Source organism: Mastigoproctus giganteus, chromosome 9 (genome assembly GCF_048544385.1).
Source record: "Mastigoproctus giganteus isolate SK-2022 chromosome 9, ASM4854438v1, whole genome shotgun sequence".
NCBI lineage: Eukaryota > Metazoa > Arthropoda > Arachnida > Uropygi > Thelyphonidae > Mastigoproctus > Mastigoproctus giganteus.
The window spans coordinates 166435947-166463471 of NC_143583.1; the positions used below are offsets into that span (position 1 = coordinate 166435947).

Sequence of the window (27525 nt, forward strand, 5' to 3'; positions counted from 1 at the left end):
AAATGGATGTCAGATGAACTAATGAGGCATATGGCAGAGAAGAAAAATGCATGGGATACTTACAAATTAACAAAATAATGACACAGAAGCCTATGATAGATACAAGTTGATATGCAACCAAGTTACAAAGGAGGTTAGGCAGGCGAAGGCAGATTACGAGAAATCCTTGGCAAGGGATGCAAAGAAAAACAGCAAAGAGTTCTTTACTTATGTAAACTCTAGAAGGAAGGGGATGAATCAGATTGGTCCACTTGATATTGATGGGTCAACTGTTGATGATCCTGCTCAGGTAGCTAACAAACTAAATGAATATTTTGCATCGACATTCACACATGAGGAGTTATTCAGCAAGGGGAATGCCAGAGGTGTATTCAACTCTAGCAGTAAGCTACAGAATCTTGAAATAACTGGGAGTAAAGTGGAGGAGAAACTGTTGAAGATAAACACAAGAAAGGCACCCGGGGTGGATGGGATCTATCCAGTTATATTAAAGGAGGCAGCAAAGGAAGTAAGCAAACCCTTAGCCATAATTATGAGAGCTTCCTTGGACTCAGGGGAGGTACCCATAGACTGGAAATGTGCAAATGTGACCCCAATTCACAAAGGAGGATCAAAGGCTGACACAAGTAATTATAGACCTGTGAGCTTAACTTCTGTTCCAGGAAAATTAATGGAGGCACTGGTTAAAGAAGCACTGCAGGATCATTTAGACAAGACTTCAGTTATAGCTCAGACACAGCATGGTTTTGTTAAGGGGAAGTCTTGCCTGACCAACTTGATTGGATACTATGATGCAGTCACAAAAGAACTGGATGCAGGGAATAACTTTGATATTATATACTTGGATCTTAGAAAGGCTTTTGATACTGTTGCACACGGAAGACTGCTACACAAATTGGAGCAGAGTGACATTGGAGGCAAATTGCTGCTATGGATAAAGGGGTGGTTGAGGGGGAGAAGACAGAGAGTAGTAATCAATGGACACTGCTCATCGTGGACTAATGTTATTAGTGGAGTCCCTCAGGGCTCAGTGTTGGGTCCATTATTGTTTTCTGTATTTATAAATGATATTGATGATGGTATATCAAGCTTAATGTCCAAGTTTGCAGACGATACAAAGGTTGGCAGGGTTGTCAAGGACACTACTGACACTGTGCTGCTGCAACAGGATCTGGAAAGGTTGAACAGATGGGCTGAGAGGTGGCAAATGAAGTTTAACATTGACAAATGTAAAGTACTACACATGGGAAACAGCAACCCCAGAGCAACGTATCAACTCTGTGGTACTACACTGACAGTGGTAAAGAATGAAAGGGACTTGGGGGTGGTTGTGCAGGCAGATATTAAGTTCTCTGAGCAGTGCAGACGGGCTGCAAGAGTAGCTCATGGAGTATTGTCAATGATATACAGGAATTTTTCCAGCAGGGATAAGGAGGTGATTATTCCATTGTATAAGGCAATGGTCAGGCGACACCTAGAGTACTGTATACAGATCTGGAGGCCTCATTTCAAGAAGGATGTAGAGCTGCTGGAACGAGTACAGAGAAGGGCAACAAGATTAGTGAATGGAACAAAGGGGTGCTCTTACGAAGAAAGGCTTAAGTTTTGCAAATTACAGTGTCTGGAGACTAGGCACCAGCGAGGTGATCTGATAGAGGTGTATAAAGCCTTGAATGGTTTAAGCATGCTCAATGCTGATGGGATTCTTCCTCTAGCTCAGAAAAATCACCTGAGAGGGCATAAATTCAAATTGAGGAAAGACAGATGTAGGATAGACGTGCGGAAATTTGCCTTTAGCCAGCGGGTGGTTGGTTGGTGGAACAGACTGCCATCCCTTGTGGTGGAGGTTGATAGCCTAAATAAGTTTAAGGCTCAGCTGGACAGGTATTTTGAACGAACAGGGGGGTGAAGTGGAAGTGGGTTTTTTTTTTTTTTTTTTTTTGGCTGATGCTGCATAAGCTTGCTTTCTTACATCAAATGCCTCTACTAATGTTAATGCTAATGACTCCCAGCAGTTCTTGAAATCCTCAGCAACTTGCTCTCTAGGCTGCTGCTCTTTCCAATGGAAGCAGTGCAAGAATCACTTTCACCTTTGCCTGTGGCTACTGTTAACCTTTTAGTCTGTGAATCCCCCAAGCTAGCAATTTTCAAATCCATCTAACACTGCCTCAATTGCATCAGCAAATATTATTGCTTCTAACTGCTGCTCAAGCAGTTCTTATATATAAGTCAATTGATTTGGGAGGTGCAATATAGCCTATGTAACCCTTGTGCCAGAAAACATCACAACAACAACAACAAATATTATTGCACTTTTTCTATTTAAGTGTATCCCATACCTGTAGAAGTATAAACCACTCTGAAAAAAATTCTACCCAATGAGTCTTGCACAATCTCTCCAGGGCTGAATTGATCGGCAAGGCTCTCATCATATACTGCCTCCTATCATGTCTGGGCAGAATTGCAGATACTTTGAAATTTCACCTAACTCGTGACTTTTTTTCAACATTGACCTATACTTGTTAAGTAAATCTGCAGATGTATTACTGTTAAGGTCATTAGTGCCAATGTGTATAACAGTATCACCTTTTGTGCCCTTAAAAGATGATATCTGCTCTACAGTCTCATTAACTTTTTCCCCCTGGCAGACATACTCTGGTCCTGTTCCACCTATCCATTTTGCTTAATATATTCCCTGACAACAGAATCACCGATAATAACTAGCTCCTGTGGGAGCCATGTATTCTGCCTTAAAGATTGCCGCTGTGTTGCCTGATGCACAGGAGTGAGCCATGGCATTGAGTTGGGCAGCTGAGAGCTTGATGGGGCCCCTCATATTAATTTCTTCAAGGGCATCTACCCTACAAATCAAACTTTCATAGACACCCATCAGAACGCTGAGTTGGCACCTAATTTCTTCGCACTCTTTGCACCCAGCACACACAAAGAAATCCTTCTTGGCTAGATCATGTCCTGTTCCAGAAACTCCTCAAACATTTGACATTTTGCACATTTTTTAAAAACCATGATGCATTGGAGAATCGCCCCCTTCGGTTCTCCCCCGAGCCACAGCACTCCCACTCAGTCGAAGTGAAGCATTTGTCCCAATTCATCATCTTTATGTAGATATTCTTTTTGCAAGGAATTACACAAGTGAATGGCATCAGTCAGTAACGTTGGAAGCAGTATGAAGTTACAAATGTTGAGTCATGCAGCTACATATTAAAAAATCTTATAGAAAAGTTATTCAGTGGCTTCAGGTTTTCCAATAAGCATGAGATTATTAAAAACAGAAGATCAGGGACTGTAACTAGAGCTTAAAATTGAACTGGCTTAAACTTTCTCTAGTCTAACTTTTCTACAAATGAGATAATTTTCCTTGGTGATTTTAATGTCAACGACTCCAGCTGGCTTCAGTTTTCTAGTTACATGGGCTCACTTGATTGAGATTCTGTGGATGTTTCCAATAATTATTGACTTCTGACAGCTTTTTCATTTACTTATCAAAATACCCTAAACAGACATCCAACACCCTTGACCTTTTTTTCTTACAAACAACCCATCAAATATATATAGTTAATGTTAGTGATCCTCTAGGCACCACAGATCACAATTTTGTGGCAGTCTCTTGTCTAAGCCATTCTCAGTCTCACGTTGATTGGCACTGTAAGAATATAAAATGGAATAGTCCAGACAATTACCATTCTTTTCTTGGTTGGATTACTGTATTAAATCTTCTGATATCCCAGTGTTTACTCAAATCATGTCAGTGAAATTATTTTTGTAGGAATGAAATCATTTATTTTACATTCCACTGTAAAATCTCATCCTTTATCTAAACTTTGTTTTTTTGATAAATGTGCTAATCATTCGATCCCCTGGCGATAGATATATTGGCTTATGTTATTCATTTTGAAACAAATTCGATGAAAAAGTTTAAAATCCAAACAATTGATCTTGACATTTTTAAGGTGTTTCATTGTGTGTGGCATGATGGGAGCTTATTTAGAAGGAAGCTTCTAAATAAGCTTCCTTCTAAATTTAGAAGGAAGCTTCTAAATAAGCTCCCACCTTAGGGCTCACCAACCGTTTTTTGCAATTGGATATCTGTTTTCTCTCTGATTGCTCACTGCAGGTGATGGTAGACAACTCTCTGTATTCTAACTTCTCTACTAATGCCGGTGTTCTCCAAGATTCAGTTCCTTCTCCCACTCACTCCTCTTGTATATTAATGACCTTCTTCCAGTGACCGATTCCTATCCATAGTTTTGCTAATGATAGCATTTTTCATTTCACCTTCTAATTTGAAAAACTTTGCCTTGCACAAACAGCCTCAACTTCCTGAATATCCACCACCAATTCCTTTAAGGAATTGGCTTTCCAGGTAATTACACAATGGGGCAAAGAAAACTTAATTGATCTCAGTACTTCTAAAACTCAGTCGGATATATCCCATCTGTCCCCATTTGTTCACCAACTCATTCCAACATCTTTGTTTCTCTGTCCTAACATCTTCTTGTGTGTCAATCTCCATCCCCATAAATGCAGTTGGAATCTGTTTACAGATATGAAAATATAGCCCTTGAAACACTAAGAAAAAAGTCCAATAGTACCCTCTGGCTAATACCTACAAAGCAGCCATCGATGTTCAACAAACATGTAGAATAGCCAACAGCATCGTCCTTTGCAGTGACATGAGTTTTAATTTAAATCTAACAATTACTGCCCTATGGTACCATGCTCCAACAGTCTTCGATAGGAGGGCAGACTGCAGAATAGGATAACTTCAAAGTTTTTCTTGATAATCCCCACTCTGTGCTCTTGATATCCTAAAAAAAAGCTGCAGTGAACTTCTTAACTTTACCAGATAAATAAGAAAGATGTGAAGAGAAATTTAGCTTATAATCAATTGTCACTCCTAAATATTTCACTTCAGTTAAAAGAGGAAGTTGAGTCCCATTAATTTTAATTCGAGGTCTATTTAGATCTAATTTAGTCTTAAAAAAAATAATCATCTTAGTTTTATAAAAACTAATGGTATGTTTGTTCTGAAGAGTCCACTTATTATACATATCCTTTAATAAATAAATAAATTTTCTGTTTATACTTCGGGATGACTAAACAGTCAGAGGAGTTTACAAGATACACAGAATACAATAAACAGCACCGTATTCACCAGTCATGGCTTGAACCCCGGTCACTCAAGGCACGTGTACTTATGCACCCACGCGCCCGACCACTTGGCTACGGCAGCCTTCATACACAGTTGGTAGAAGACTTTAAAGCCATTTGGGAATTACCTTCAAGTAATGTAGTTAAATCATCAGCATATGCAATAACTGTAGTCCTGTCAAAAGATCATGCAGTTCATGGATCTGAACTGCATGATCTTTTGGGTTTATAGCCCTGCTACTCAGGCCTAGCCTGCCTTCTCCATAAAGGGGCCCAGGTGCAAGTAATTTTTTGGGGCCTCAAAAAAATTTCTCAATGATTAAAATGCCTAACATATTTTCATGAAAAAAAAATAAATAAATAATAATAAAGAAAATAAAATAAACAAACAAATTTTATTCGAGGAGACTCGTTCTCTATTCGGCTTCGTCCAATAGTTTTTGAAAAACCATCAACACACAGACATATAGACATCAATATTAAATAAACACTATCATAATTTTGTTACAATATTAATAATCACAACCAATACATAACAAAAAAAATACACAGATATATTAATATCATAAATACATATAACACATTGTAATTATAAATACATAAGAAATGTCTTATTCAATAATTAAGGTTTACTTAACATTTTTAAATACTGTATGTGACTTTTTATTTCCATATCATTAATAATACTAGAAAAATCATGATCTTTAACATCTTTCTCGATACTTAATATAGCAAGTGCGTTTCATTCTGCAGATATTGTTGAATGAAGGTAATTTTTAATTAGCTTTAATTTGCTAAAAGAATGTTCTGCACTTGCTATAGTCATAGGTAATGTAAAGAATATTCTTAGTATAATTGGAAAAAAGCTCATTTTAATTGTTATTTAGTATATATTGCAATATATCCTGCACATAATTTATATCTTTTTCGTTCAAAATCAATTTTTTTAATGAAATAATTTCTTGAATTAGATCTTCATCTACATCTTTTTTATAAAATGTTACAAAATCCCATGATTGTTTTTCTAATTCTTTTATATCTGTTATTAATTTAAAACTGGAAATAATTTTAGGTATGTTTTTGAATCTTTCTTCTATTTGCACAATAACTGAATCAATTACAATATTGAAAAAATTGTACCTAAATTCTTCCACAGGATCTTTTGATACTTCATCTTCTGCCAATTCAGAAAATAATCTTTTCTTTTTCCTAACTCGTGTCTCAGTAAAACTCTGAAATACTCATGCTATATTCTTCCCTTCATTTAAGAATTTATGAAATTGTGATCTTAAATTTAGTATTTCATTTTTAATTTTATTTATTAAATTGAAAGCTGAATCAAGTATAATTGTTTTTGTTTGCAATAATTTGTTAATATTATTAATTTTAGACAATATTAAAAACCATAGTTAAACTTAATATGAATGGCATTGTTTATAATGAATCTAATAAACTTTGAGCTTTGGATACTACTGCGTTATCATCACTAGTGTCAATAAGTTCTTCGAGGGCACTACAAGTTTTTTTTAAATTGTTTATACACAGCTTTAACTGAATCTATTTTGGCTTCCCAACGAGTATCACACAATGGTTTAAGCATAATATTTAAATGATTTTCCATAATTTCCCATCTTTTTTGTAGATGAAGAAAATAAAGAGTATAAACGTTGCAATATTCCAAAAAATATTTTACAGTATATATGCTGTTTACCCTTCATATTGCTCCCATTGTCGTATGCTTGCCCTTTACAATTCATAATATCTAAATTAAGCTCAATTAATTTTTTTCAAAAGCATGTTTGCTAATCCCTCACCAGTTGAATCGGATACTTCAATAAACCCTATAAATAATTCATCAATGATTAGTTTCTTGTCTGTAAAATTTACGTATCTAATTATTATTGATGTGTGGGAAATATCGGGTGTACAATCCATTTGGATGCTATAATATGTACAGGATTTTATGTCAGCTTTAATTTTATTAATCACTTCATTACTTAAAGCCACAGTAAATTCCTCCTGTGATCTATGTGCCAAATGATGCACAATTCTTTAATTCTATTTACGTGATCCATTAACAAAAGGTCATATTTGCTTAACAATTCGATTAGACTTAAAAAATTTCCATTATTTGGTGTTCGAATTTTTTCCTCAATCCCTCGTAACGGAAGATTATTATTATATAAGAATAAAATCACATCTACAATTCTTCGGAATAGTAATCTAAGATGTTCCGTTTCTTTATTTACATTAATTTGAATTGTATTATCAATAGTGGAATTTAAATGAAGTCATTTTAATAATTCTTGCCAAGCAATAAAAGAATTAATGTGACAAATGGAAAGCTCATGATCTCAAATTATTGACGTCAATTTTTCTCTAATTATTAAAACCATCTATAAACCATGTGCATTTATCTCTGTTTTTAGAAAATAATGCACAACAAAAACAATATAATAATAATAATAAATATTCATTTATTGCAAATACAGCAAGCCCATCACAGCACTAGGCTAGGCTAGGGGCATAAATTTAGTACAATGGAGACAAATATAAAAACAAATACATAACATATTCTATATATATACATTAACAATGAATATGAATTATAATGATCAAAAATATGCATTGCAGAACATCACATTTGGCTCTCGGATGCCGTTACTGAGCTGCAGGCAGGCAGCTGTTTTTATATCTCATCATTTGATTGGAAATGAGACTCCTGTAGGCTTCAGAGTTGAGCAACCTCTTACAATCAATGTTGTGATAATTTATGAGGTGAAGGAATGCATTGGGGAACATCCTGTCCATTTGTTTTAGTCTGGAGAGTTTGGATTTGAATTGTTGTTGGTTTCTTGAATTTTCTCTGTTCGTGGGAGCTATTATGTTGGCTAACTTTGGTGAATCGGTTGCAGAGGTAATTAACTTTGCAAGAAGCATGATTCCGACTCGTTGTTCATCTGTTGCAGAGGCTTTGTTTTTAAGTTTTCATAAAGCTGTTGCCTGGATATTATATGCAGAAAACTAAGTTTACTGTTCAGCCATCTAAGAACCCAATATGCTAGGGCAAGGAGTTTCTTGATGGTAACCTGAGGAGCACCAGACCAGATTTCAGAGACGTAAGACAATGGGAAAAATGCATCTCTGAACATGGTTTATGACTGTTTTTCTGTCTTGAATCGCTGCTGTTTCTTGCTTGATTAGCCATTTTGCTTTTTGAATTTTTTTAGCAACATATACATAGTGAGAATTAAAGGAAAGATTTTTGTTAAAAACAACTCCTAGGTCTTTGTGAGCTATACATTTGGAATTGAAACATCTGCAATTTTAATTTCTATGTGATTTGGTTGTTTCTATAAAGAATAAGTTAATTGAATAGATTTGTTTGCATTTATAGTCAGATTGAGATTCTTCAGATACTTGATGATTCTGCACATCTGTAAATTTGCATCATGGCTAACCTTGGAAATGTCATCATAGGATTTGGAAATAATAAACAACTTTAAATTATTGGCATAAGCCAGCAGATTTGGATTTTCTTGTAGAAGTGGTTGTAGAGATGCTGAAAATATAGTAATGAAGAGAACACCTCCTTGAGGAATGCCTGTTGTGGTTGTGACGAGAATATTATCGGTATTAGTGGGGAAGATGAAATTTCTGTGATTTAGGCTGTACTGTTACTGAATCTTGAGCTTTTGAATAAACTAACCAGCTGCAGTGCTGTTTTTCACAATTTGGCATAATTTTAAAATAATACGATATAGAAAAAGATCTACCATCAGCATTTTTAGGGAAAGTGTGTTGATCTTATTGCTTAGGTACAGTTTTGACATATAATAATGTAAATGTATCATTAATATCTGGCCATAAACCTGGATCACTTATATTCATTGGATCACTGTTGCTGTTATCTTGGTGTATTGTTTCATCAAATTGTATTTCAGCGTGACTTGCCATTTCTTCTATATGAACATTTATTTCTTCAGACAATTCAATTTTTTTTTCCCCACAATTTCAGCATTTTGGTTGTCCATTTGAATAATTTCTTCCTTACTTGCCATTTCATTTGCATTTTTTTCCACAATTTCTGCATTCTGATTGTCAACTTGCATAGTTTCTTCCTGTTAGTTTTGTTCTTCATTTGCCTGAATTCCCAAACTTGTTTCATTATTATGAGATTTATTTTGCAGCCACGAAAACAATTCTGGTTTTGACTTTTTGAATTTTTGTTTCTTTTTCTCTTTCTCTTCAGCCAGTTTTCTTTTCTGACACCCAGAGAGATATTTTCTTGGCATCGACATTGTGGATACTAAAATTTAGTAAGTAAATATGTTGAGTATTTAGTAACTAAATATGCACATATAATAAAATTACATTTAAAATATATATCTTAATAATAATTATATTATTAAATTGCAAAGTTAATTTTGGAATTTTTTAAACTTCTTTTGTTAGAGCTTCGTCAGCTCTAACAAAATTATTTTGCATTGAAAAGCAACGCTTTTATGCTTTTTCTCCATGGTTAATTTGAAAAATAATTATAAAATTTTTATACTGAACTAAATAATGAAATACTAACAAAAAACAAAATAACACTGAATATTAGAACAAGTCTAAAATTACACTTAGAGACTTTCAGCATGGCTTACTTCGGTTAAGTTTATAAAATAAAATTAATTTTAACCAATTAACTTCCTTAAAAATTTTCGCTTTCTCGTTTTTTTTTTTCCTTTTTCTGGGGCTCCATGTACAGCCCGGGGCCCGGATGTTTTGCTCCTGCTGCATCCCCCCTGTGGCTGGCCCTGCTGCTGCTAATGTACAGGTGGTAGGCCTGTAAACCCAAGTGGAATGAACAGGAACCTGGGATCAAGCAAGCGAAAGATGTGCTGTATGTTGCAAGTAAAAGTGTTGCCAAGCAAAACAGTATGTTGCAAGTGAAAGAGTTGTTTACATTGTGAGTGAAAGAGTTGCAGTATACTGAAAGTGATTAAATCAATATAAGTTCACTAAGTCTAGCTATAGAGTTACATTAAAAATCAGTTGATCACAATTTTTTGGCACCAGGGCCTTGAGGAGAAGTATATCATTTATTAGTGCTGTGTATAATGTGAGATTTCCCCGAGAAAATCATGTTTATTTTGGACCAGTACCTTGTAACCAAATCATTTTTGCAATGCTGTGAAATGTTCAATAATCAGTGTTCAAATAGGTTTGCATCAAATAAAACTGAAGCTGAACATTAAGAAACACATTCATGCCATGGACAAACATTTTAAAGAACTGTATCAAACATTCTAAAAAGAGTGAATGTAAGCAAGCCAAAATCCAGACTCAAAAATGGATTTCAGTATAGAAATCTGAAACAGAGCCAAGTTTATTTAGTTATTATGACTGTTTGGGTCAAATTTATGATTTTTCCCCCACACAAATTAATTGTTTTGCATGGCAAAGTGTCTTTTTTTTTTTCTTCTTCTTTTTTTCTTTTTTTTTTTGAAATATGCTTCACACTATAAAGTTTTTTGTAGCTAGATATTGCAAGTGTTACTATTTTCTAATATTAAAACTTGTAAAATTATTAGTTTTTGAGAAAATTATCTAAAATTTAAAATTTTATGGATTCAGAACTTCATGAAGGAAAGCTGACTGTGGGCAAAGTTTATGGTGGATTATTAATTGTGGAGAATTGGAAATCAACCCGTTTTGGGAAACTTCCTGGGCCCAATACACTTGCCGTAAGTTGTCGCATGCTCTTAGATGCAAATATATTCATCAGAAAAATATGATTTAAAATAGTTATCTTAAGTGATGGAAATTTAATTTGTTCTTTTTTTTATATTTTATATTAAAAATATTTCTTTCTTAAGGAATAATTTCGTTTTTAATTATATAATCCAGTTATTTAAAATGACTGTTTCTCTGTTTGATTCTTTGTGAACTTGAATGGTGTGTAAGGTATGTTGATTAGATTTTAAAATAAAATTGATACTTTATCTTTAATGTAAAAAAATTCGTTATTTAAATTTATATACAAACCCAGACAAAACAAAGCTTAGGTAAACATTGCCAGTATTCATACTTCATTTAACTTATAATTATTAGCCGTATTCAGCATCAATATAGCCAATTTTCAACGTCGTATTAAATAGAAGCTTTTTGTTATAAACTGTTATTTTTTTTACTGTAATTTTTTTTCTAGATGCTGCTTTTAAAAACTTCAGCTACTAAACAGTTCAAATCTTAAATAGCACCGATTAACAAATATTAACTAAAGTATCAGTTTGAGTAAAAATTAATTAGTGGATGAAAGAGTAGTTTTATAGGTATTATTCTCCCTCTCTTTGTTCTTAGCTTTTCTTCTCCTATTGTCTGCTAGATCATCTGTTGTCTCTGTTTACAGGAAAACTCTCCCCCAACTCCTCAACCGTCTGATTCACCGGTAGTATAGATACTCTACTACTTCAACTACTACTACTACTACTACTACTACTGCTACCTACTACTACTGCTACTACTACCTTTTTTATCTTTTGTATTATTCACTGTATCACAATGCTTGCATTTCCTCTTTGTGTAGAAATTAGCTTTAGATGTGCATTTTTTGGAATTATTTTCATGTTAGAAATTAGTGAAGTTGGGATGCTTAAAAGCATGGTTGCACTGTTGCATGATATTTTATAGATTTTAGATATCAGAATTTTTAAATATCTGAAACATTTTATATTGCTGAAAAATTTTGATTTCAATCAGAACAGGGTTACTAATGATATCGGGTGACATTACAGTTACGTGGAGTAAAATAAAAGGCATTACATCAGCTAGTGAACAGTTGAAAGAGAGAAGTGACCATTACAATAATGCTTACTGATTAATTAAAATATTTTTTTGTAGTCTTTATGGAAGCTACATAAAAGAATATTTTTGTATCAATTTTTATATAATTTGTAAGCCAACAAAGAGATATCTGAGGAGAAATTTTCTTTTCATCTCATATATATTTAAAATAAAGTCCATCGTGTTGCCTAAAAAAGTGAGGTAATGTAATCATGGATTGAAAAATTTACAGATGAAAATTAAATGTGCTATTAAACATCAGAATGATAATGGTTTAAACATGCAAGCATGTAAAGCTACAACCTTTCCCCTTGATAGAAATCTTTCTGGTGATAGTCATAGTTAACAAATTCTTGTGTCAAAACAGAATTTATGGAAGCTAAATAATATTTGGCCTTTTCTTTTTTCATGGTTTTATGCAAATATGAAGGAGATGGGACAGCTTCCTCCAATTAGTTGCAATCAATAAATACCTTGACCAGTTCCATCTCATGAAAACATGAAACTACTAGTCAGATGTGTCAAACTACAGTAATCAGTATAAAACTGAAGAAGTCATTTCCTGGCATTTATTTATAATTCTTGAATGGGTATTGCAAATAATATGAAAATATTGAATATTATAACTGTTTTAAATAATCCGCTTAAAACATATTTTTTCCAAAAAGAGATATGCATATTAAAAGTGAAATGTTTCAGTAGTATTGTGTTAAGCATGAATTTTTTTTTTACTTCAGTGTGGTTGTATACCAGTGCATGTTTGTTTTATGCATCATGATGCATTTCCCACTTTTTTCCCTATATTTCTCTTTTAGCTCTTTTCATGGAGATTTCATTTTTTTTTTTTTTGTAAAAAATCACATTCTGTTATTTTAATATGGAATATAAAATTTCAAATAAATTTAAATTCTAAGTGTTATATAAAACAATAAAAAATAGCATCAGTTATTAATTACCAATAAGTACTTCAGTTCTCTTTATTCATTGTGGCTTTTAAACTTGTTAAAACATTTAAAAATTATAACAGTCCATCACTTTTAAACTTAAGATAGTGTTAATAGTACTGTGACTGTTCAACCTTTGAATTTTTGACATAAATGAATATCCAATATGTAATAAGCTAATTACATGCACTACTTATTACGGTACACAAATATCACTGATTCTCAATAGTTTTTTTTCTGCTGATTTTATCAGTTAAACTGGTCCATTTGTAATTCACCATGCTTTAAATTATTTCCTTTTTTTTTTATTTTGCACATCATATTTCCTAAAGTTTTAATATGATATTTTCAATATGAAAATAAAACAGAATTGTGAAGAGAACTAAAGTACCTTTTAAAATAATAGATTTATGTTATTAGCTATAAAAATTGCTATCATTGTTGCATTTCTAAAATATTCTTCTTAAAATATAGTAATTCTGTAAAATCTGACGCAAGTTTACAAAAAAAAAATCAACATTTTAAAATACAGAAATATTAAGAAAGTAATCTAGCACTCATATCAAACACTCTCATTTATCTTTAAGAATAAAGAGCAAAAAAAAAAAAAAAAAATGACATTGATGATTGCAGTACTATTTTGTCCTTTAAATCTTGCTGACCACAGTTTAAACTGCATTAACAAACAGAGGGCTTCACCAAAAGGTTTAATTGGCCATTTGTTTAAAAGATTGAGATTACTATGACAGCCTGTTTCAGGACCAACTGGTCCCTCATCAGATAGGTCTGTATTGGCAAAATGGTTGTAAAGAAGTTGTTCAATATGAGGTGTGCATGGTGTAAAAAATCAGTTTTCAAAGTTGTAATATAGATAAGTTATCTGTTTCGTCTGAGTGTTGTCGCTAGAGACTGCCTGCTATCTAATGAGTGAGCTGTTAGTCCTGAAACAGTTATTGCAGTAATGTAATAGAGCTCTGTCTTTTAAACTAATAGTGAATTAACAAGGCCATTTGTTTAAAAGTAGTGCAATACTGGGGTAACCTGTTTACAAAAGCAGGTTTGTTATACACTGAGAATTTAGACCATTGCAGTATGAATGCAGTTTAAGTTTTGTTGGTGTTGTTAATCTCTTCTACAATATACATGGGTTAATCCCTTCCATAAACAGATTTGCTGATATGCACAAATAATAGATTTAATTTCACATAACTAAGATGTTTTTTGCCGCCATTATAACTAGTCATACAGTTTGTCACTGCACGACTAAATCTGGGAAAACAACAGGCGACTCAAGGTCACTTGCTTGGCTTCCCATTCCATACTAATGTTATATGTTATGTAGGTGGTTGCTAATGCTATGGAAGAAAAGGTCTGGCGAGCAACCCCAACTAATTCACTCAATTTCTTGCATATACAGTAGAACTTCAATTATCCGTCAGGGTATGGGACCGAGACCATGAGGGATAATGGAATAGACGGATAATAGAATATGTACATTAAAAACGTTATACATACAATAGACCGGGTCATCTAACTTGTTTCTTTTATTACATAATGCATAACGTAATTAAATTTAAGTCATCAAAAAATCATAGTGCAGATATCTACATACATACCTATTTTTAATATTTTGACTTACATTGCTCTAGTAATGTCATAAAAAAATTTAAAAGAACACAATATTACATACAACATTGTTCTAATGTCATTAAAGAAATTTAAAAGAAAGCAATATTACATAATTAAATTTCTTTTCTAAAAAAGTCAGTCAGTTTCTTTTGTTTCATTACCCCTTGAGTCTTTTGGGAGGCAATGTTACGAATTTAAAACAAAAGTAACACTTGCATAGCATCCGCTTCTTCTTGTATCTCGTACCACTCACCGCATTTTGACAACATAGTTTCAGCTTCACAGTGGCAAAATTTCATCGTCATTTTGCATCCGACATCCATTTTGTTCATATCCAGGCAATCATTTACTTCCTTCATCAAAATATTTTTAATACCAAGAATGTTCAAACATAACTGAAAAATTTCAGTTTCTTTTGGAATGGTTTCTGTATCAGTTGAATATATTTCTGGCCACAATTTATTCTAGCTTTGTATTGTTTGAACTGGAATATCATTCCAGGCATCAGCGACATTGAAAATTGCAACTTTTATAGTGTAGCTTTCCCAAAACTCTATCACATCTAATTTATTTTCTGCCAAAACATGTTTTTGAATGAACATTTTGTGATAATGATGTTTCATTCTCTCAACCAAGCCTTGATCCAGTGGTTGAATGAGAGATGTCATGTTTGCATGATAATTTTGCTCATTGCTTTTTAAATCAGATACGTGTATGGAATGAGTAGGCACATTGTCCATCAGTAGCATTGCATATTGTGATAAACCTTTTGATGCCAAATGTGATCTTACACTTGGTACAAATAATTTTTGAAACCAACCATGAAATATATCTTTGCTCATCCACTTTTTTTTGAGGAATATTTAACTGGCAGAGCATTTAGATTAATATTTTTAAATTATCTAGGCTTTTTTGGCTTTTGTATAACAACCAAAGGCAATTTATGGCTACTGCTGGCATTAGCACATACCATTAGCACATACCATTTTGGCCATGAAGGGAAAACTGCAGTACTTAACCTTATAACCAGGTGGTAGATGATTTTCATCAACCGGTGAAATACCACCACTTTGCTTATTGGAGGCTTGAAGTGGTGAAACTCATGTTTAGTCTCTAGAGCAAAGTTTCCGGCATCCCCCTCCCCCATACTTCTCCTTCAACCCATGCATGGTACTAAGTACTATAGGTTTTGATACCTTTCGTGTTTGGGGTTTTCATAAAAAAAAAAAAAAAAAAAAAAAAGGTTACAATCAAATGTTGCAATAAAGATTTTCTCTCTCTCTCATTATAGTGATGCAATCTTTTTGCATCTTGTATCTCGGTTTGACTTGGCGCATTATAGCCTGAGACGCTAATGCACCATAAAATACTAAAACAACCAACCAATCTTATATCCCAGTGACATATGTTCAGTCATTGAAGCCAGTGTCTTTTGAGGTAGCACCTTCCAGTTAAGGCCAGTGTCATCACAGGTCTATTTGGTCATATTTGGTCTTTAACCAAACTTCGATCAGCTATTTCCTTCTGTAGTTTTTCACAATTAACAGAAATTGCTGGACTATCTGCACTTAGCTTCTCACCCTGGATCGATAACTGTCAAATACCATGGGAAAATGTAAATTTGTCCAACCATCCGATGGTAGCCATGAATGAATGAAGAATCTCTGCCTAGTTTTTTATTGATTTCAATGGCTTTTTGGATTATTATAGGTCCCGACAAAGGAATTCCTTGTCTACATTTTTGAACAAACCATTGAAGCATTACAGTATCCAGTTCACTTTTAGCACGCTTCATTGTTTTACAACTTGTAGCACTATCGTCAATGGTTCCCATTTTTGACACATGGTTTTCAATTTTGTCTGCATCACGCTTTATACCATTTGCTGTTGTTCTTCCTATTCCATAAACTGATGCTATACCTGTAGCACTTTCACCCTTTCTTAGACTTAGACAATTGATTATTTAAATTTTTTGTGATAATCTCAACACTACTCGCTTACATTTCTCTGTCATTTCAATGGGTTTACTAAATAAAAATTATTAAAATACGAAAAAGAGATGAAAGTACAACCATATACAGTGAGTTGTAAACAAAGACTGAGTGACACATGGCGCCAATATCACAATACATTATGGCGTAGTGAGATTAAATGATAGTTAACAGAGACTGGCGGTAAATAGGGTGATGGACAATTGAAGTTATACTATAATTAACAAAGATCGTTAAGTTTCATTTCTGTTGCCATTATAATAATAGCAGTGAGAAAAAAAAAGCATAGGTGATTTTCTCCACAGTACATTATTAAAAGTAAAATGTCATGTTAATTGAAAGATGACCTCATTATAATAATTATTCCTCAAGAAGAATAATTTTTTTCTTATTCTCCATTGCAAAAGTATTTTCTCTGTTGCACATCCATTGATATTCTGACACCATTTTCTGTGATTATGTTTATTGTCATTAGTTAATATTTAACAGATTAAACTGTTATTTGTGTCTTAACCTAGTGCTATATTTTAGTCAATATAAACATTTACAGATATAAATAAGTTCAATTTAACAAAGGCCTAATGGCCTTAATATTCATTGAAATTTATTTCTCCAAAACTGTTCAATCATTAGGCACTCTCCACAATCCAGAAAATTTTAAAATCCAGTACCTCTCAATTTGCAAGGGTGTCAGATTTTAAAGGGTTTACTGTAATTTTAAAAAGATTAAAATAATTAACATTTTCTTTTTGTTGTTTTGCATTTAAAACCATTCTGTTCAATCAGAATTAACTCACAGTGTTTACCAAAATAATTATTGCCACAGTTTCTCTATTGAAAATTCAAAAAAATGTAATCAAATAGAATCAAATAACTCACAAAGTGTCAGTGTCCTGTATATGATTTCATGTGACTGCAAGCAGGTAACTTCATTTATATAGGTAGAAATTAATAAGCATTATTCCTATTGTAGATAACTTAAGGACACAATTTTAAATATTATCAACACCTACTGTATGGAGTAGAGACTTCTTTACCTATCAATCTTTACCACATTACTTCTTTACCTATCAATTCCATTATTTTCCTTGATACAGAGGTTAAATTTACAGGTATGTAGTTACCCACTTCACCTTTTGAACTACCCTTATGAAGAGGAGGCACATTTGCACATTCATATTCAAAGAATTCCTTGCTGCCTCGCTTTGCATTTTTGACCAAAGACTTCTCACACTAGTTTATACTTATTGTAGGATTCTGTATCTCCTAATAAATAGTCATGCATTTTTCTTCTTTGCCACTAAGCTCATGAGTTCATCTGACATGCATTTTAGTCTAAATCTTGAACATCATCTCTTAGTATAAAATGCTTAGTGGCCTCAATAATTATTTCTCTGTATGCATCCTATTTGGCATTTACATATTTCAGCATCATCAGTTGGTTTCACTGGAAAGAGTTTAAAAAATGTCTGAGCTGATTATCTCTGAAAAAACAAAAGCCCTTCTTTACCCCTGACAGTATTAATATATTTAACAGTATTTATATCTTTGACTAAGTCCCACATTAATATGCTATAAACACTGCCACCTAAATGTTGGCATATAACCATTGATTTTGAGAGAGGAAGCAAGAGAATGCATAGAACTATTAAGATTAATTATGAGGGCATCGTTGAGAGTTTTGGAGAGATTCTTTTGGATTAGAGAAGTACTAACATATTGCCAATATATAAAGACAGTTCTAGTGAAGAGGATAACTACTGGCTGGTCATGGTGACTTCACTGGTAGGTCATGATCATGGAGGCAGTGATCAAGAGTGCAGCACAGGTAATTTAGTTAGCAATGGAATTCTGAAGGCTTTATAATGATTTTCCCATTACAACACAGTTTTGTAATGAAAAATTCATGGTGCACATTCATAGCTATTTTGCCAAAGACACTCATCAGTTGGATGTAAGAAATAATATCAATACTGCTTATATGGATTTTAGAGTGGCATTTGACTCTCTCTCCTTGGAATATTTTGGGTTCACAGTGAAGATCCTTAGATGGATCACAGTGTTTGCAGAGCAAGAGGCAGAGGGTTGCAATTACACCAGTCTGCATTTTAATAAAAGTTCTCAGACATCTTACTGCTGATAAGAAATTTGCACTACATTTTTAATAGAAATCTTGAATTTTATTACCAATAAAAATACGTACAAATAGAAAAATATCCTCTTATGGCCAAAAACTTGATTTCTGATGTGCCTTTTTTTTTTTACTTCCTCAGGCAGCTAGTTTAGGTGACTGATATTCTTTTTAGCATCCAGCAGTAGTCAGCCATCATATTGACATTCTATTCCCTCAGTAACTTTTTTTTCCATTCCTTTTATATCCCGATGAAATCTGTTTCCCAGCTCTTTACTTAAACTACATCAATTTTCTGGTAAATAGTTGAGGTAAGCATGCAAAAGGTGTACTTTAACACTCATGATCATTACGTAATCTGGGTGTATATTGTTTCCAAAAAAATTGCTTACTACATTTTTAAAGCCAGTCAAATTGCCTCTTTCAGCTTGGTTCATGGATTCTTCAAATACAAAGTATAGCAGTAGCTTGCAGATCTGAGGTCCAACAAAACTTCCTGCTTTGTTATTTTCATATGTAAGCAATGGGAATTTAGAGCAAACATACTTGGAACAATTTCCTTCTTTATTCAAGGCTTGAATGAACTGTTTCACTAAACTTAACTTTGTCTGTTAGTGGCTTGCCTTTAATGTTCTTTGAATCTGGTGTCAGAGACTGAATGGTGGTCACACTTTCCTTTTCCCATGTTCACTTCTTGCTTGACTATCCCATTCATACAGAACGCAAAGTATTTTTGTGTAACCAACTTGTTGTCAGGTAGCAGACCAATAACTTTAAAATCTGCACACACTAGCCAACCATTATCCTTATACTGATTTTTTTTTCTTTCAAAAAAAACAACTTACCATTTTCTTTTGTATACATACTCCATTATGAATGGAGAACTCCTTTGAGGCTTTGCTTCTACGAATCAATAAAGCCTCCACTCTTTGGTTGATAGAATATTCCTATTCTATTCATATATTCCTATTCATAATCTATTCATGGTATAAACATACCATGAATAGATTGTTCCTCTCCTGACTCTTTGGACAGATATGAATCTCTCACAAGGTTCACTTTGTGTAAATGACTATGGTACAGAACTGGTAGAGAAAGTTTTACCAATAATTCAGGTCCATGGGGTCTGGCCTTACAAATAAAGTAACGTTGTTGGGGCACACAATTCTCTGCTTTTTATTCACAGTATAACCTCCTACATTTATGGAACAAAAATAGCAGTCATTAATATGATTCTGAGGTTCCCTTCACCCCAAGGGAAAGGCAAATGGCATGGCTTTATTTTTATTAAAACACACATTTATCTTGCCAACACATTTATTTTGCAAACACATTTATCTAGGCCACCAAGTTTAACTACAAAATATGAAGCATATCCTTTTTTCACAAATGACATTGTATTCCATCTTTGTTTTTCCACAATATAGTTACTGCAAATGTAACAAAATATTAGCATTAGCATTAGCAGAGATATATAATGCAAGAAAGCAAGCTTATACAGCATCAGCCAAAAAAAAATATATATATATATTTTGGATTGTTCACACAGCCATGAATTGCCATTGTCAAAGGCACAGAATATGAAAATCATGTTAGAAGCTGATACCAGTCATCACATCTGCACCAGAAAAGAACTGAATGCAGAAGAAACTCTTTGCAGGTTTATGTAGCTACCTGAATTGCAGGTCTCAACATGTCTAAACACATCTGAACACTAGTTACACCTGTCACTCACAACGAAAGTAGTACACATATTGTGTACTAGGCACAGTAATAAGACCGTATTTGGAATACTGTGTCAAAGTATAGAAATTGTAACCTAAAGAAGAAGGGAAAAAAAAAGAAATACATCACGTTTCTTGAAAAGCTCTAAAGATGATCAGTCCATGTTGTGAGATTGGCAAAAAGACTTCCACATGTAGAATACAGAGCTTGGTTTAGGTTTATGATTTTTTTTGGTGCATCAGCAACAAAGGATATTATATGCCAAGATAAAGTTAAAAAATTTTTAAAATAAATATTGGTTACCTTTTGAAACAGCCATCAAAAAGTTAAAAATGTATAATAAAAAGCATTACATGATGTAAAAATAAATGCTGTACGTTTCACATATCATTGTCAGATAAAATCTGACTGAGTCTACAAGACTCATTCAGATGGTTATATAAGCAGCAAAATATGTAACACTAAAATTTGAACATTGGAATTAAAATATCTAACAGATTAACATTAGTAGAGACATATGATGGAAGAAAGCAAGCTTATGCAGCATCAGCCAAAAAAAAAAAAAAAAATTTCCCATTTCACCCATCCATTTGTTCCAAAAGTTTGTCCAGTTCTTTCTTGAATTTATTTAAGCTATCAGCTTCCGCAACAACAGATGGAAGTTTTTCCAGCAATCAACTACACGCTGGCTAAAGGCAAATTTCCGTACATCTGTTCTACAACAGTCTTTCCTCAATTTGAGTTTATGCTCCCTCAGGTTTGTAATCTGAGCAACAGGAAGAATCCCATCAGCACTGAGCTTGCTCAAACCATCCAAGGCCTTATACACCTCAATAAAGATCACCTCGCAGGTGTCTAGTCTCCGGATGCTGCAATTTGCAGAATTTACATTTTTTCTTCATAAGACTACCCTTTCGTTCCCTACACCAATCTTGTTGCCCTTCTCTGTACTCGCTCAAGCAACTCTACATCCTTCCTAAAATGAGGCCTCCAGATCTGTACACAGTACTCAAGGTGTGGCCTGATCATTGCCTTATACAAAGGGATAATAACTGCCTTATCCTACTAGCAGAATTCCTGTATATCGACAAGACCCCGTGACTTGCTCTGGCAGCCTGTCTGCACTGCTCAGAAAAATTTATAGATCTGACTGCACAATTACCCCCAGGTCTTTTTCATTCTCCATTACCCTGAGTGTAGAACCACACAGTTGGTACATTTCTCTGAGGTTACTGCTACCCTTATGCAGTACTTTGTATTTGTCAATGTTAAACTTCAGTTGCCACTTCTCAGCCCATCTGACTAACTTTTCTAGATCCTGTTGCAGTTGCATACTGTCATTAACAATCCTGCCAATCTTTGTATCATCTTCAAACTTTGACATTAAGCCTGATATACTTTTGTCAATATCATTGATAAATATACAAAACAACAATGGTCCCAGCACCGAACCCTGGGGGACTCAACTAATAACATTGGTCCATAAAGAGTAGTGTTCATAGATTAACACGTTGAATGCCGACTATGAGTTAATTCGTACTTGGTGATCTGGCCCAGGACGCCGACTATGAGTTAACTCGAACTGCTATGACTTGCCTTTCGGGCGCAGCTGCAAGTATATTCGTAGCAAATATGTGCAATTGATGGATAGTTGGGTTCTGGGATAAGAATGAAAAATGAACCAGGCATCAAAATACAGAATTTATTCAGAAAAATAAATATTTTCTTCACACAAAGAGCTAGCTTCTCTTAGTGCACTGGACAATAATAGCATGTTCCGTGGCGTTTTTTATTTCACGTACATACTCGACACATCTTAGTCGGCCATGGTTTTTTTTTTTTAGTTGGTGGTATAGTCAACTGAAATTCTAAATAATGAATTTTACGTTCAGACCTTATCTTCTTTGGATGTTTAGAATTTTTTCTCCAATGAAAGATTCAATGTAACTTTTCCGTCAAGTTACGGGTTCCACCATAAAATGTCCGAAATTCAGAGAAATCCGTAACTTGATGAAAAAGGGTGTATGCATTATGCATGTATATTTCTATAATATGTAATTCAGTTTCTTTCAGGCATCTGATGGTTTTTCTTAGCACTGAATAATATGAAAGCATTATCCGATTGATCTATGAACCAGGACCGTACGACTCGTCAAAAAACTCTTCACATTCCAAGTCACTTATATTAGCATAGTGCTCAAGCTCTTCTTCGGTCAGTGATCTGTTCTTATCCATGTTTTCAGTTCTTTTTAGAATGTAACAAAGTACTAAATACAACGTACATGGCAAAGTCTGTGTCACTGCAGCGGATTTACGCACAGCACTGATCCATATACAGAGAATTCTGCAAATTACAACATGTCTGATTTAATCGAGTTAACTCATAGTTAGCTGCCGTGAAGAATTTTCTATTACATACGCCAAATATTAGATAATTCATGATGCTTTTTTTTTTATGAGTTTTGTTGATGAATATATATTATAATATAGGTTTTGAATAATTTAACATGCCTAACTCAGATTGTCATCGGAGACCAGTTTACCCAAATAAGCCTTGGCAGTCAACGTGTTAACACTGTCTGTATTTTCCCACTCAATCATCACTTTATCCATTGTAGCAATTTGCCCTTAATGCCATAGCGCTCCAATTTGTATAGTAGTCTTGCATGTGCAACAGTATCAAAAGCTTTCCTGGAATCCAAGTATATGATATAAAAATTATTTGTTGCATCCAGTTCGTTTGTGATCACATCATAGTATCTAATCAAATTGGTCAGACAAGACTTCCCCTTAACAAACCCATGCTGTGTCCGAGCTGTAACTGAAATCTTGTCTAGATGATCCTGCAGTGCTTCTTTAACCAGTAGCTCCATTATTTTCCTCAGAACAGAAGTTAAACTAACAAGTCTGTAATTACTCGAGTCCCCTTTTGATCCCTCTTTGTGAATTGGGGATACATTTGCACATCTCCAGTCTGTGAGGATCTTTCCTGAGTGCAAGGATGCTCTCATATAAATCATATATATCTCAGATAAATCAGCTCTCAGCAGAAAGGTGATTCAGATTCAAATGATTGTGTCTTATGTGGAGCCGAGCAAGAACCACTTCCGCCTTATGATTCCTCCCCAGTGTAGACTGCCATTGTTTGATTATAGGCTCCATTTAATGTAATACAAATGAATTTCATTTAATGTAATTCATTTGTTGCGTGTTCGTGGGATGAACAGGCAACATTTATCCTCTACTTCATGGGGGTACAGATCAAAGCACCTTACTATGCCTTTATTGTGCACTTGTGTGAACTAAATTAGAATATGGGACTACAGAACAGGCATCTGCCAGAAACAGTGTACTACAATGGCTGGATCCCATCCAGCATCAGCTTATCTACATTTCTACAGCAGGATTTCAAACATCTGTTCAAAGCCTGTGTGTGTGTGTGGAAGCAAACGAACCATCATTGATGCTTTGACTGAAACAGTTGTCATTACAGTATGCTTTTTGGTTGAAATCCCTGCTAGACCATGGCATGTGGACATCTGGTTTTGAGCTAATGAGAAATCTTGCATAAAACCCATCAGACTACAATCACTCCTGCAGTATTTATGTCCAAGAACTATTCCGACATTTAATATCACAGAAGACAGGGTTACTCAAACTCTAAGGGAAACACTTTCACTTGGAATGTTCTTGTTCCAGCATATGATTTCTCCTTTAAGAACTGGGTGAAGTCTGCTACTTAATCTTCTGTCTATGAACAGCTCTATTCAGCACACTGAGCTGAAAATTTTCCAGTTTGCTCGTAGTCAGAACCATGTGTGGGATCTGCTGCTATCTTTCTGGACATTACTGTATCCTATCAGATTCTCCTTGAATGCAGCATATATACTGCTGAGCTGCATACTGTACAATTAGCATGGATCATGTAAGACCTTGCCAATGCTAACAGTTTGCAGTCTATAGCAGAAATGATACACACTGCTTATCCAGTGCTGTCTTGGGTACATCAGATGGTACATTCTCTCTGCAAATGTAAATCTGCTGTTCATTTCTGCTGGGTCCCTAGCCACATTGGGATTACAGGCATAGCTAAGTTTTTGGCAACCTTGGCAAATTTGCTACACGTCTTTTTTTGATAACTGGTAAAATCATAATAAATACAGTTGGACCTCTGTTTAACAAACTTCTTTATAGCGAATTTTTCTGTTTAGCGATTTTTTTGAATTCCCCTTGGTAATTACATTTAAAATAGTTTCCGTAGAACAAAGAAAATTTTCCATATAAAAATGGATTACAACAGTAGCATGTCTAAAATTAATTGGAATTTTGTTGCTTTATTTTAATTATAAATCATAATATTCATGATTACCTGTTTATATAGCAAGCACAAAAACACTATACACACATTATTTATAACTTCTAACTTATTCAGTATTGTAGAACGAACATACACAATGCATGATTGCAAACTCCTATGCATTCGAGCATGCACTGATGAAGCAGTCGCCTGATTGGTCCCTCCAAAGTTACGTTCTGTACAGCAGATACATCTAAATTGCTATCCAGTATGTATTCAGATTTAAGGATGCATGCAGTCTTGAATCACTCTCTGAAAACATGCCATTTGGCAAAAATTAATTTTCATACCCTAGCTCTCATCCTGATGGAACATCATTTCCTACACTACTGATTACAGGATATGACTTGGCTGAAACCCAGAGGTGGACTGGCCATAACACTTACCTGGAAAACTCCAATGGGCCAGAGGCCAATGTATGCTGGTGTGATTTTGGCCATAAACACTAGTATGAGGCCGCTGCTACAAGTTTTCCCCATTAAGAATTCTTGACCCAGTCCACCTCTGCTGATACCACAGCAAAATCAGTAAATCCTGTGAGTAATCTTGGCCTGTCAGTCCTCTATACAGACTATAGGCAAATACTACAACAATAAGATATAATCCCAATGCTCTCTCCTCTGCTTCATGCAGTGCAGACCAATGCACCTTACCATGCCTTTATTGTGCACTTGTTTGAACTAAATTAGAATATGGGACTCCAGTACAGTCATTTGCTAGAAACAGTGTACTCCAATGGCTGAAGCCATTGGCTATTCCTCAAGAGTTGAGGCGGCTTGTTGTAGCTGACTTTCAGAAAAGATAATCAAAACCTCATGCACTTTGTGTGCAGTTGGTGAATGTATTGAAGGAAAGTCAGCTTTTTATCAAAATCAAACCCCAAGAATTTTGTGTTTGCTGCTACTGGAATAGGAATTAGGATAGCAAATAGGGCAACATGGTCATTTGATCTGAGCGTCATTTTAGGTTCAGGATAAAGATCATGCTTACAATGGAAATGTACACCAACATAAAAATAAATTGTAGCCTTTTGCAGTGAAAACCTGAAGCCATTAGCTATTCTTCAAGAGTTGAGATGGCTGGTTATAGCTGACTTTCAGTGACTCTCATGTTGCATGACTGGGAAAATATTCTAAAGTCATCAATATAGAGGGCACTGTTTACAGTGGGAGGAAGTTGTTCCATAATGGAATTCACTTTGATGTCAAAAAGCATAAGATTTGTTTGTTTGTTTGTTTATGGATATTTTATGGAACAAGGGCAACATGGTCATAATGCACCTAACTGTAGTAAAGTTCAGTGCAACATGGTCATAATGCACCTAACTGTAGTAAAGTAAAGTTTTCATCAATATGAATTGTGGTTGAAGTTTAGAGAGCATTATAAAGTATCCATTTCAGGAAAGTAAAGATTTTGTCCGTGTTACAAATATGCTAGGAGATGAGCAATACTCAGAGTGTTCATTGCTAAATATGAGCCAATCAACGAATATATGCTGGACAGTAAGATGGGTGTTGCAGTTTGTTCACTGTGGTGGGTAAGTGGCCGCAAGCAAATAAAGATGTATCAGGTGTATGTGTGGCTTATCTGTAATCAGGATAATATGACTTCTTCATGTTGGTTCTCACATACACTGGATTTCCATGGTTTGAGATATTTTTTTTTATACTGAGTAGTTTATTATTGGCTTGACTCTGCCAGATGTATTGCCATTGTTCAAGACATCATTTATTTATAATGAACTTGTAGTCAGGTGTAGTAAAAGATTTATCCATGTGTTACAAATCTGCTAGGAGATGAGCAATACTCAGAGTGTTCATTGCTAAATATGAGGCAAACAGAGCAACATTATATTTGTCCATAGAATCAGTAGTAGTTTTGGCACCTAGGCTGGCATGTTCATTTACAGCGTGACCAGGGATCCAACAAAAGAGAACTTGTTGTTTCTTCTGGTTTAACTTAGTCAGAGTATCCCATATCTGTCTAAGTATGGGGTTATCATTTTTCATGTTCTGTTGTTTAGCTTGGATAGCATTAATAGAGTCTGTATATATAACACTGTGCAATATGGTTGTTGAGAGTGTGTAATTTAAAGCTCTGTGGATAGCACAGAGTTCTGCAGTGTAGCTGCTACATTCAGTAGGGAGTTTCTTGGCTATGATAATGTTGGGAAATAATGCTGTTGCATCAGCATGACTGTCAGTTTTAGACCCATCCATGTAGATTGGTGTGTACTTTCCGTGCTGAGTTCTCAGTCTGGCATGTATTTGCAGTATGTTCTGTTGAAACAAGGTGTGTTTCCCCCAGGCTGTGAATGAAAGGCCACACAGCAGTATACATGTCCAAGGTGGGACTGTATGAGAGGAAACTGGCAACTTGACCTTATCTTTCTAAGGTCAAGTTGCAAGTCAGAATGCAGTGAGCAAAGATATATCCCGGTTGGTCGGTTTATAGATGGATAAACTCTGTAAAAGTTTTCCCATTTAGGAGAGAAAGGTCCATTCCACGTGGGGTGGTTTGGATGCCCTCTGAGTTTTGCTGCATAGTTTAATAAAAGCATTTGTATGCATAGCTGCAAGGAGGTTTCATGTGCTTCAGCATATAGGCTCTGCACTGGTGATGTACAGTATCCCCCCCCCCAGTGCAAGACAAAGAGCACTGTGATGCACAGGATCAAGCCAATGTAAAGTGCTTGGTCTAGCAGAGCTTTTCTCCATTTTGTTTGCAAAAACTTAGTTTTCCTCC

The 27525-nt window shown here is 34.6% G+C and overlaps 1 protein-coding gene across 1 annotated transcript in view; it reads left to right on the forward strand.

The window, feature by feature from the left end:
* LOC150080869 (voltage-dependent calcium channel type A subunit alpha-1-like) overlaps positions 1-27525 on the forward strand; it is a 1489217-nt gene that overhangs the window by 1334843 nt on the left and 126849 nt on the right. The window contains exons 40-41 of the mRNA XM_090381686.1: positions 10795-10904; positions 11570-11608. Coding sequence (XP_090237812.1) covers positions 10795-10904; positions 11570-11608 — 149 coding nt within the window. The remainder of the gene's footprint in view (positions 1-10794; positions 10905-11569; positions 11609-27525) is intronic.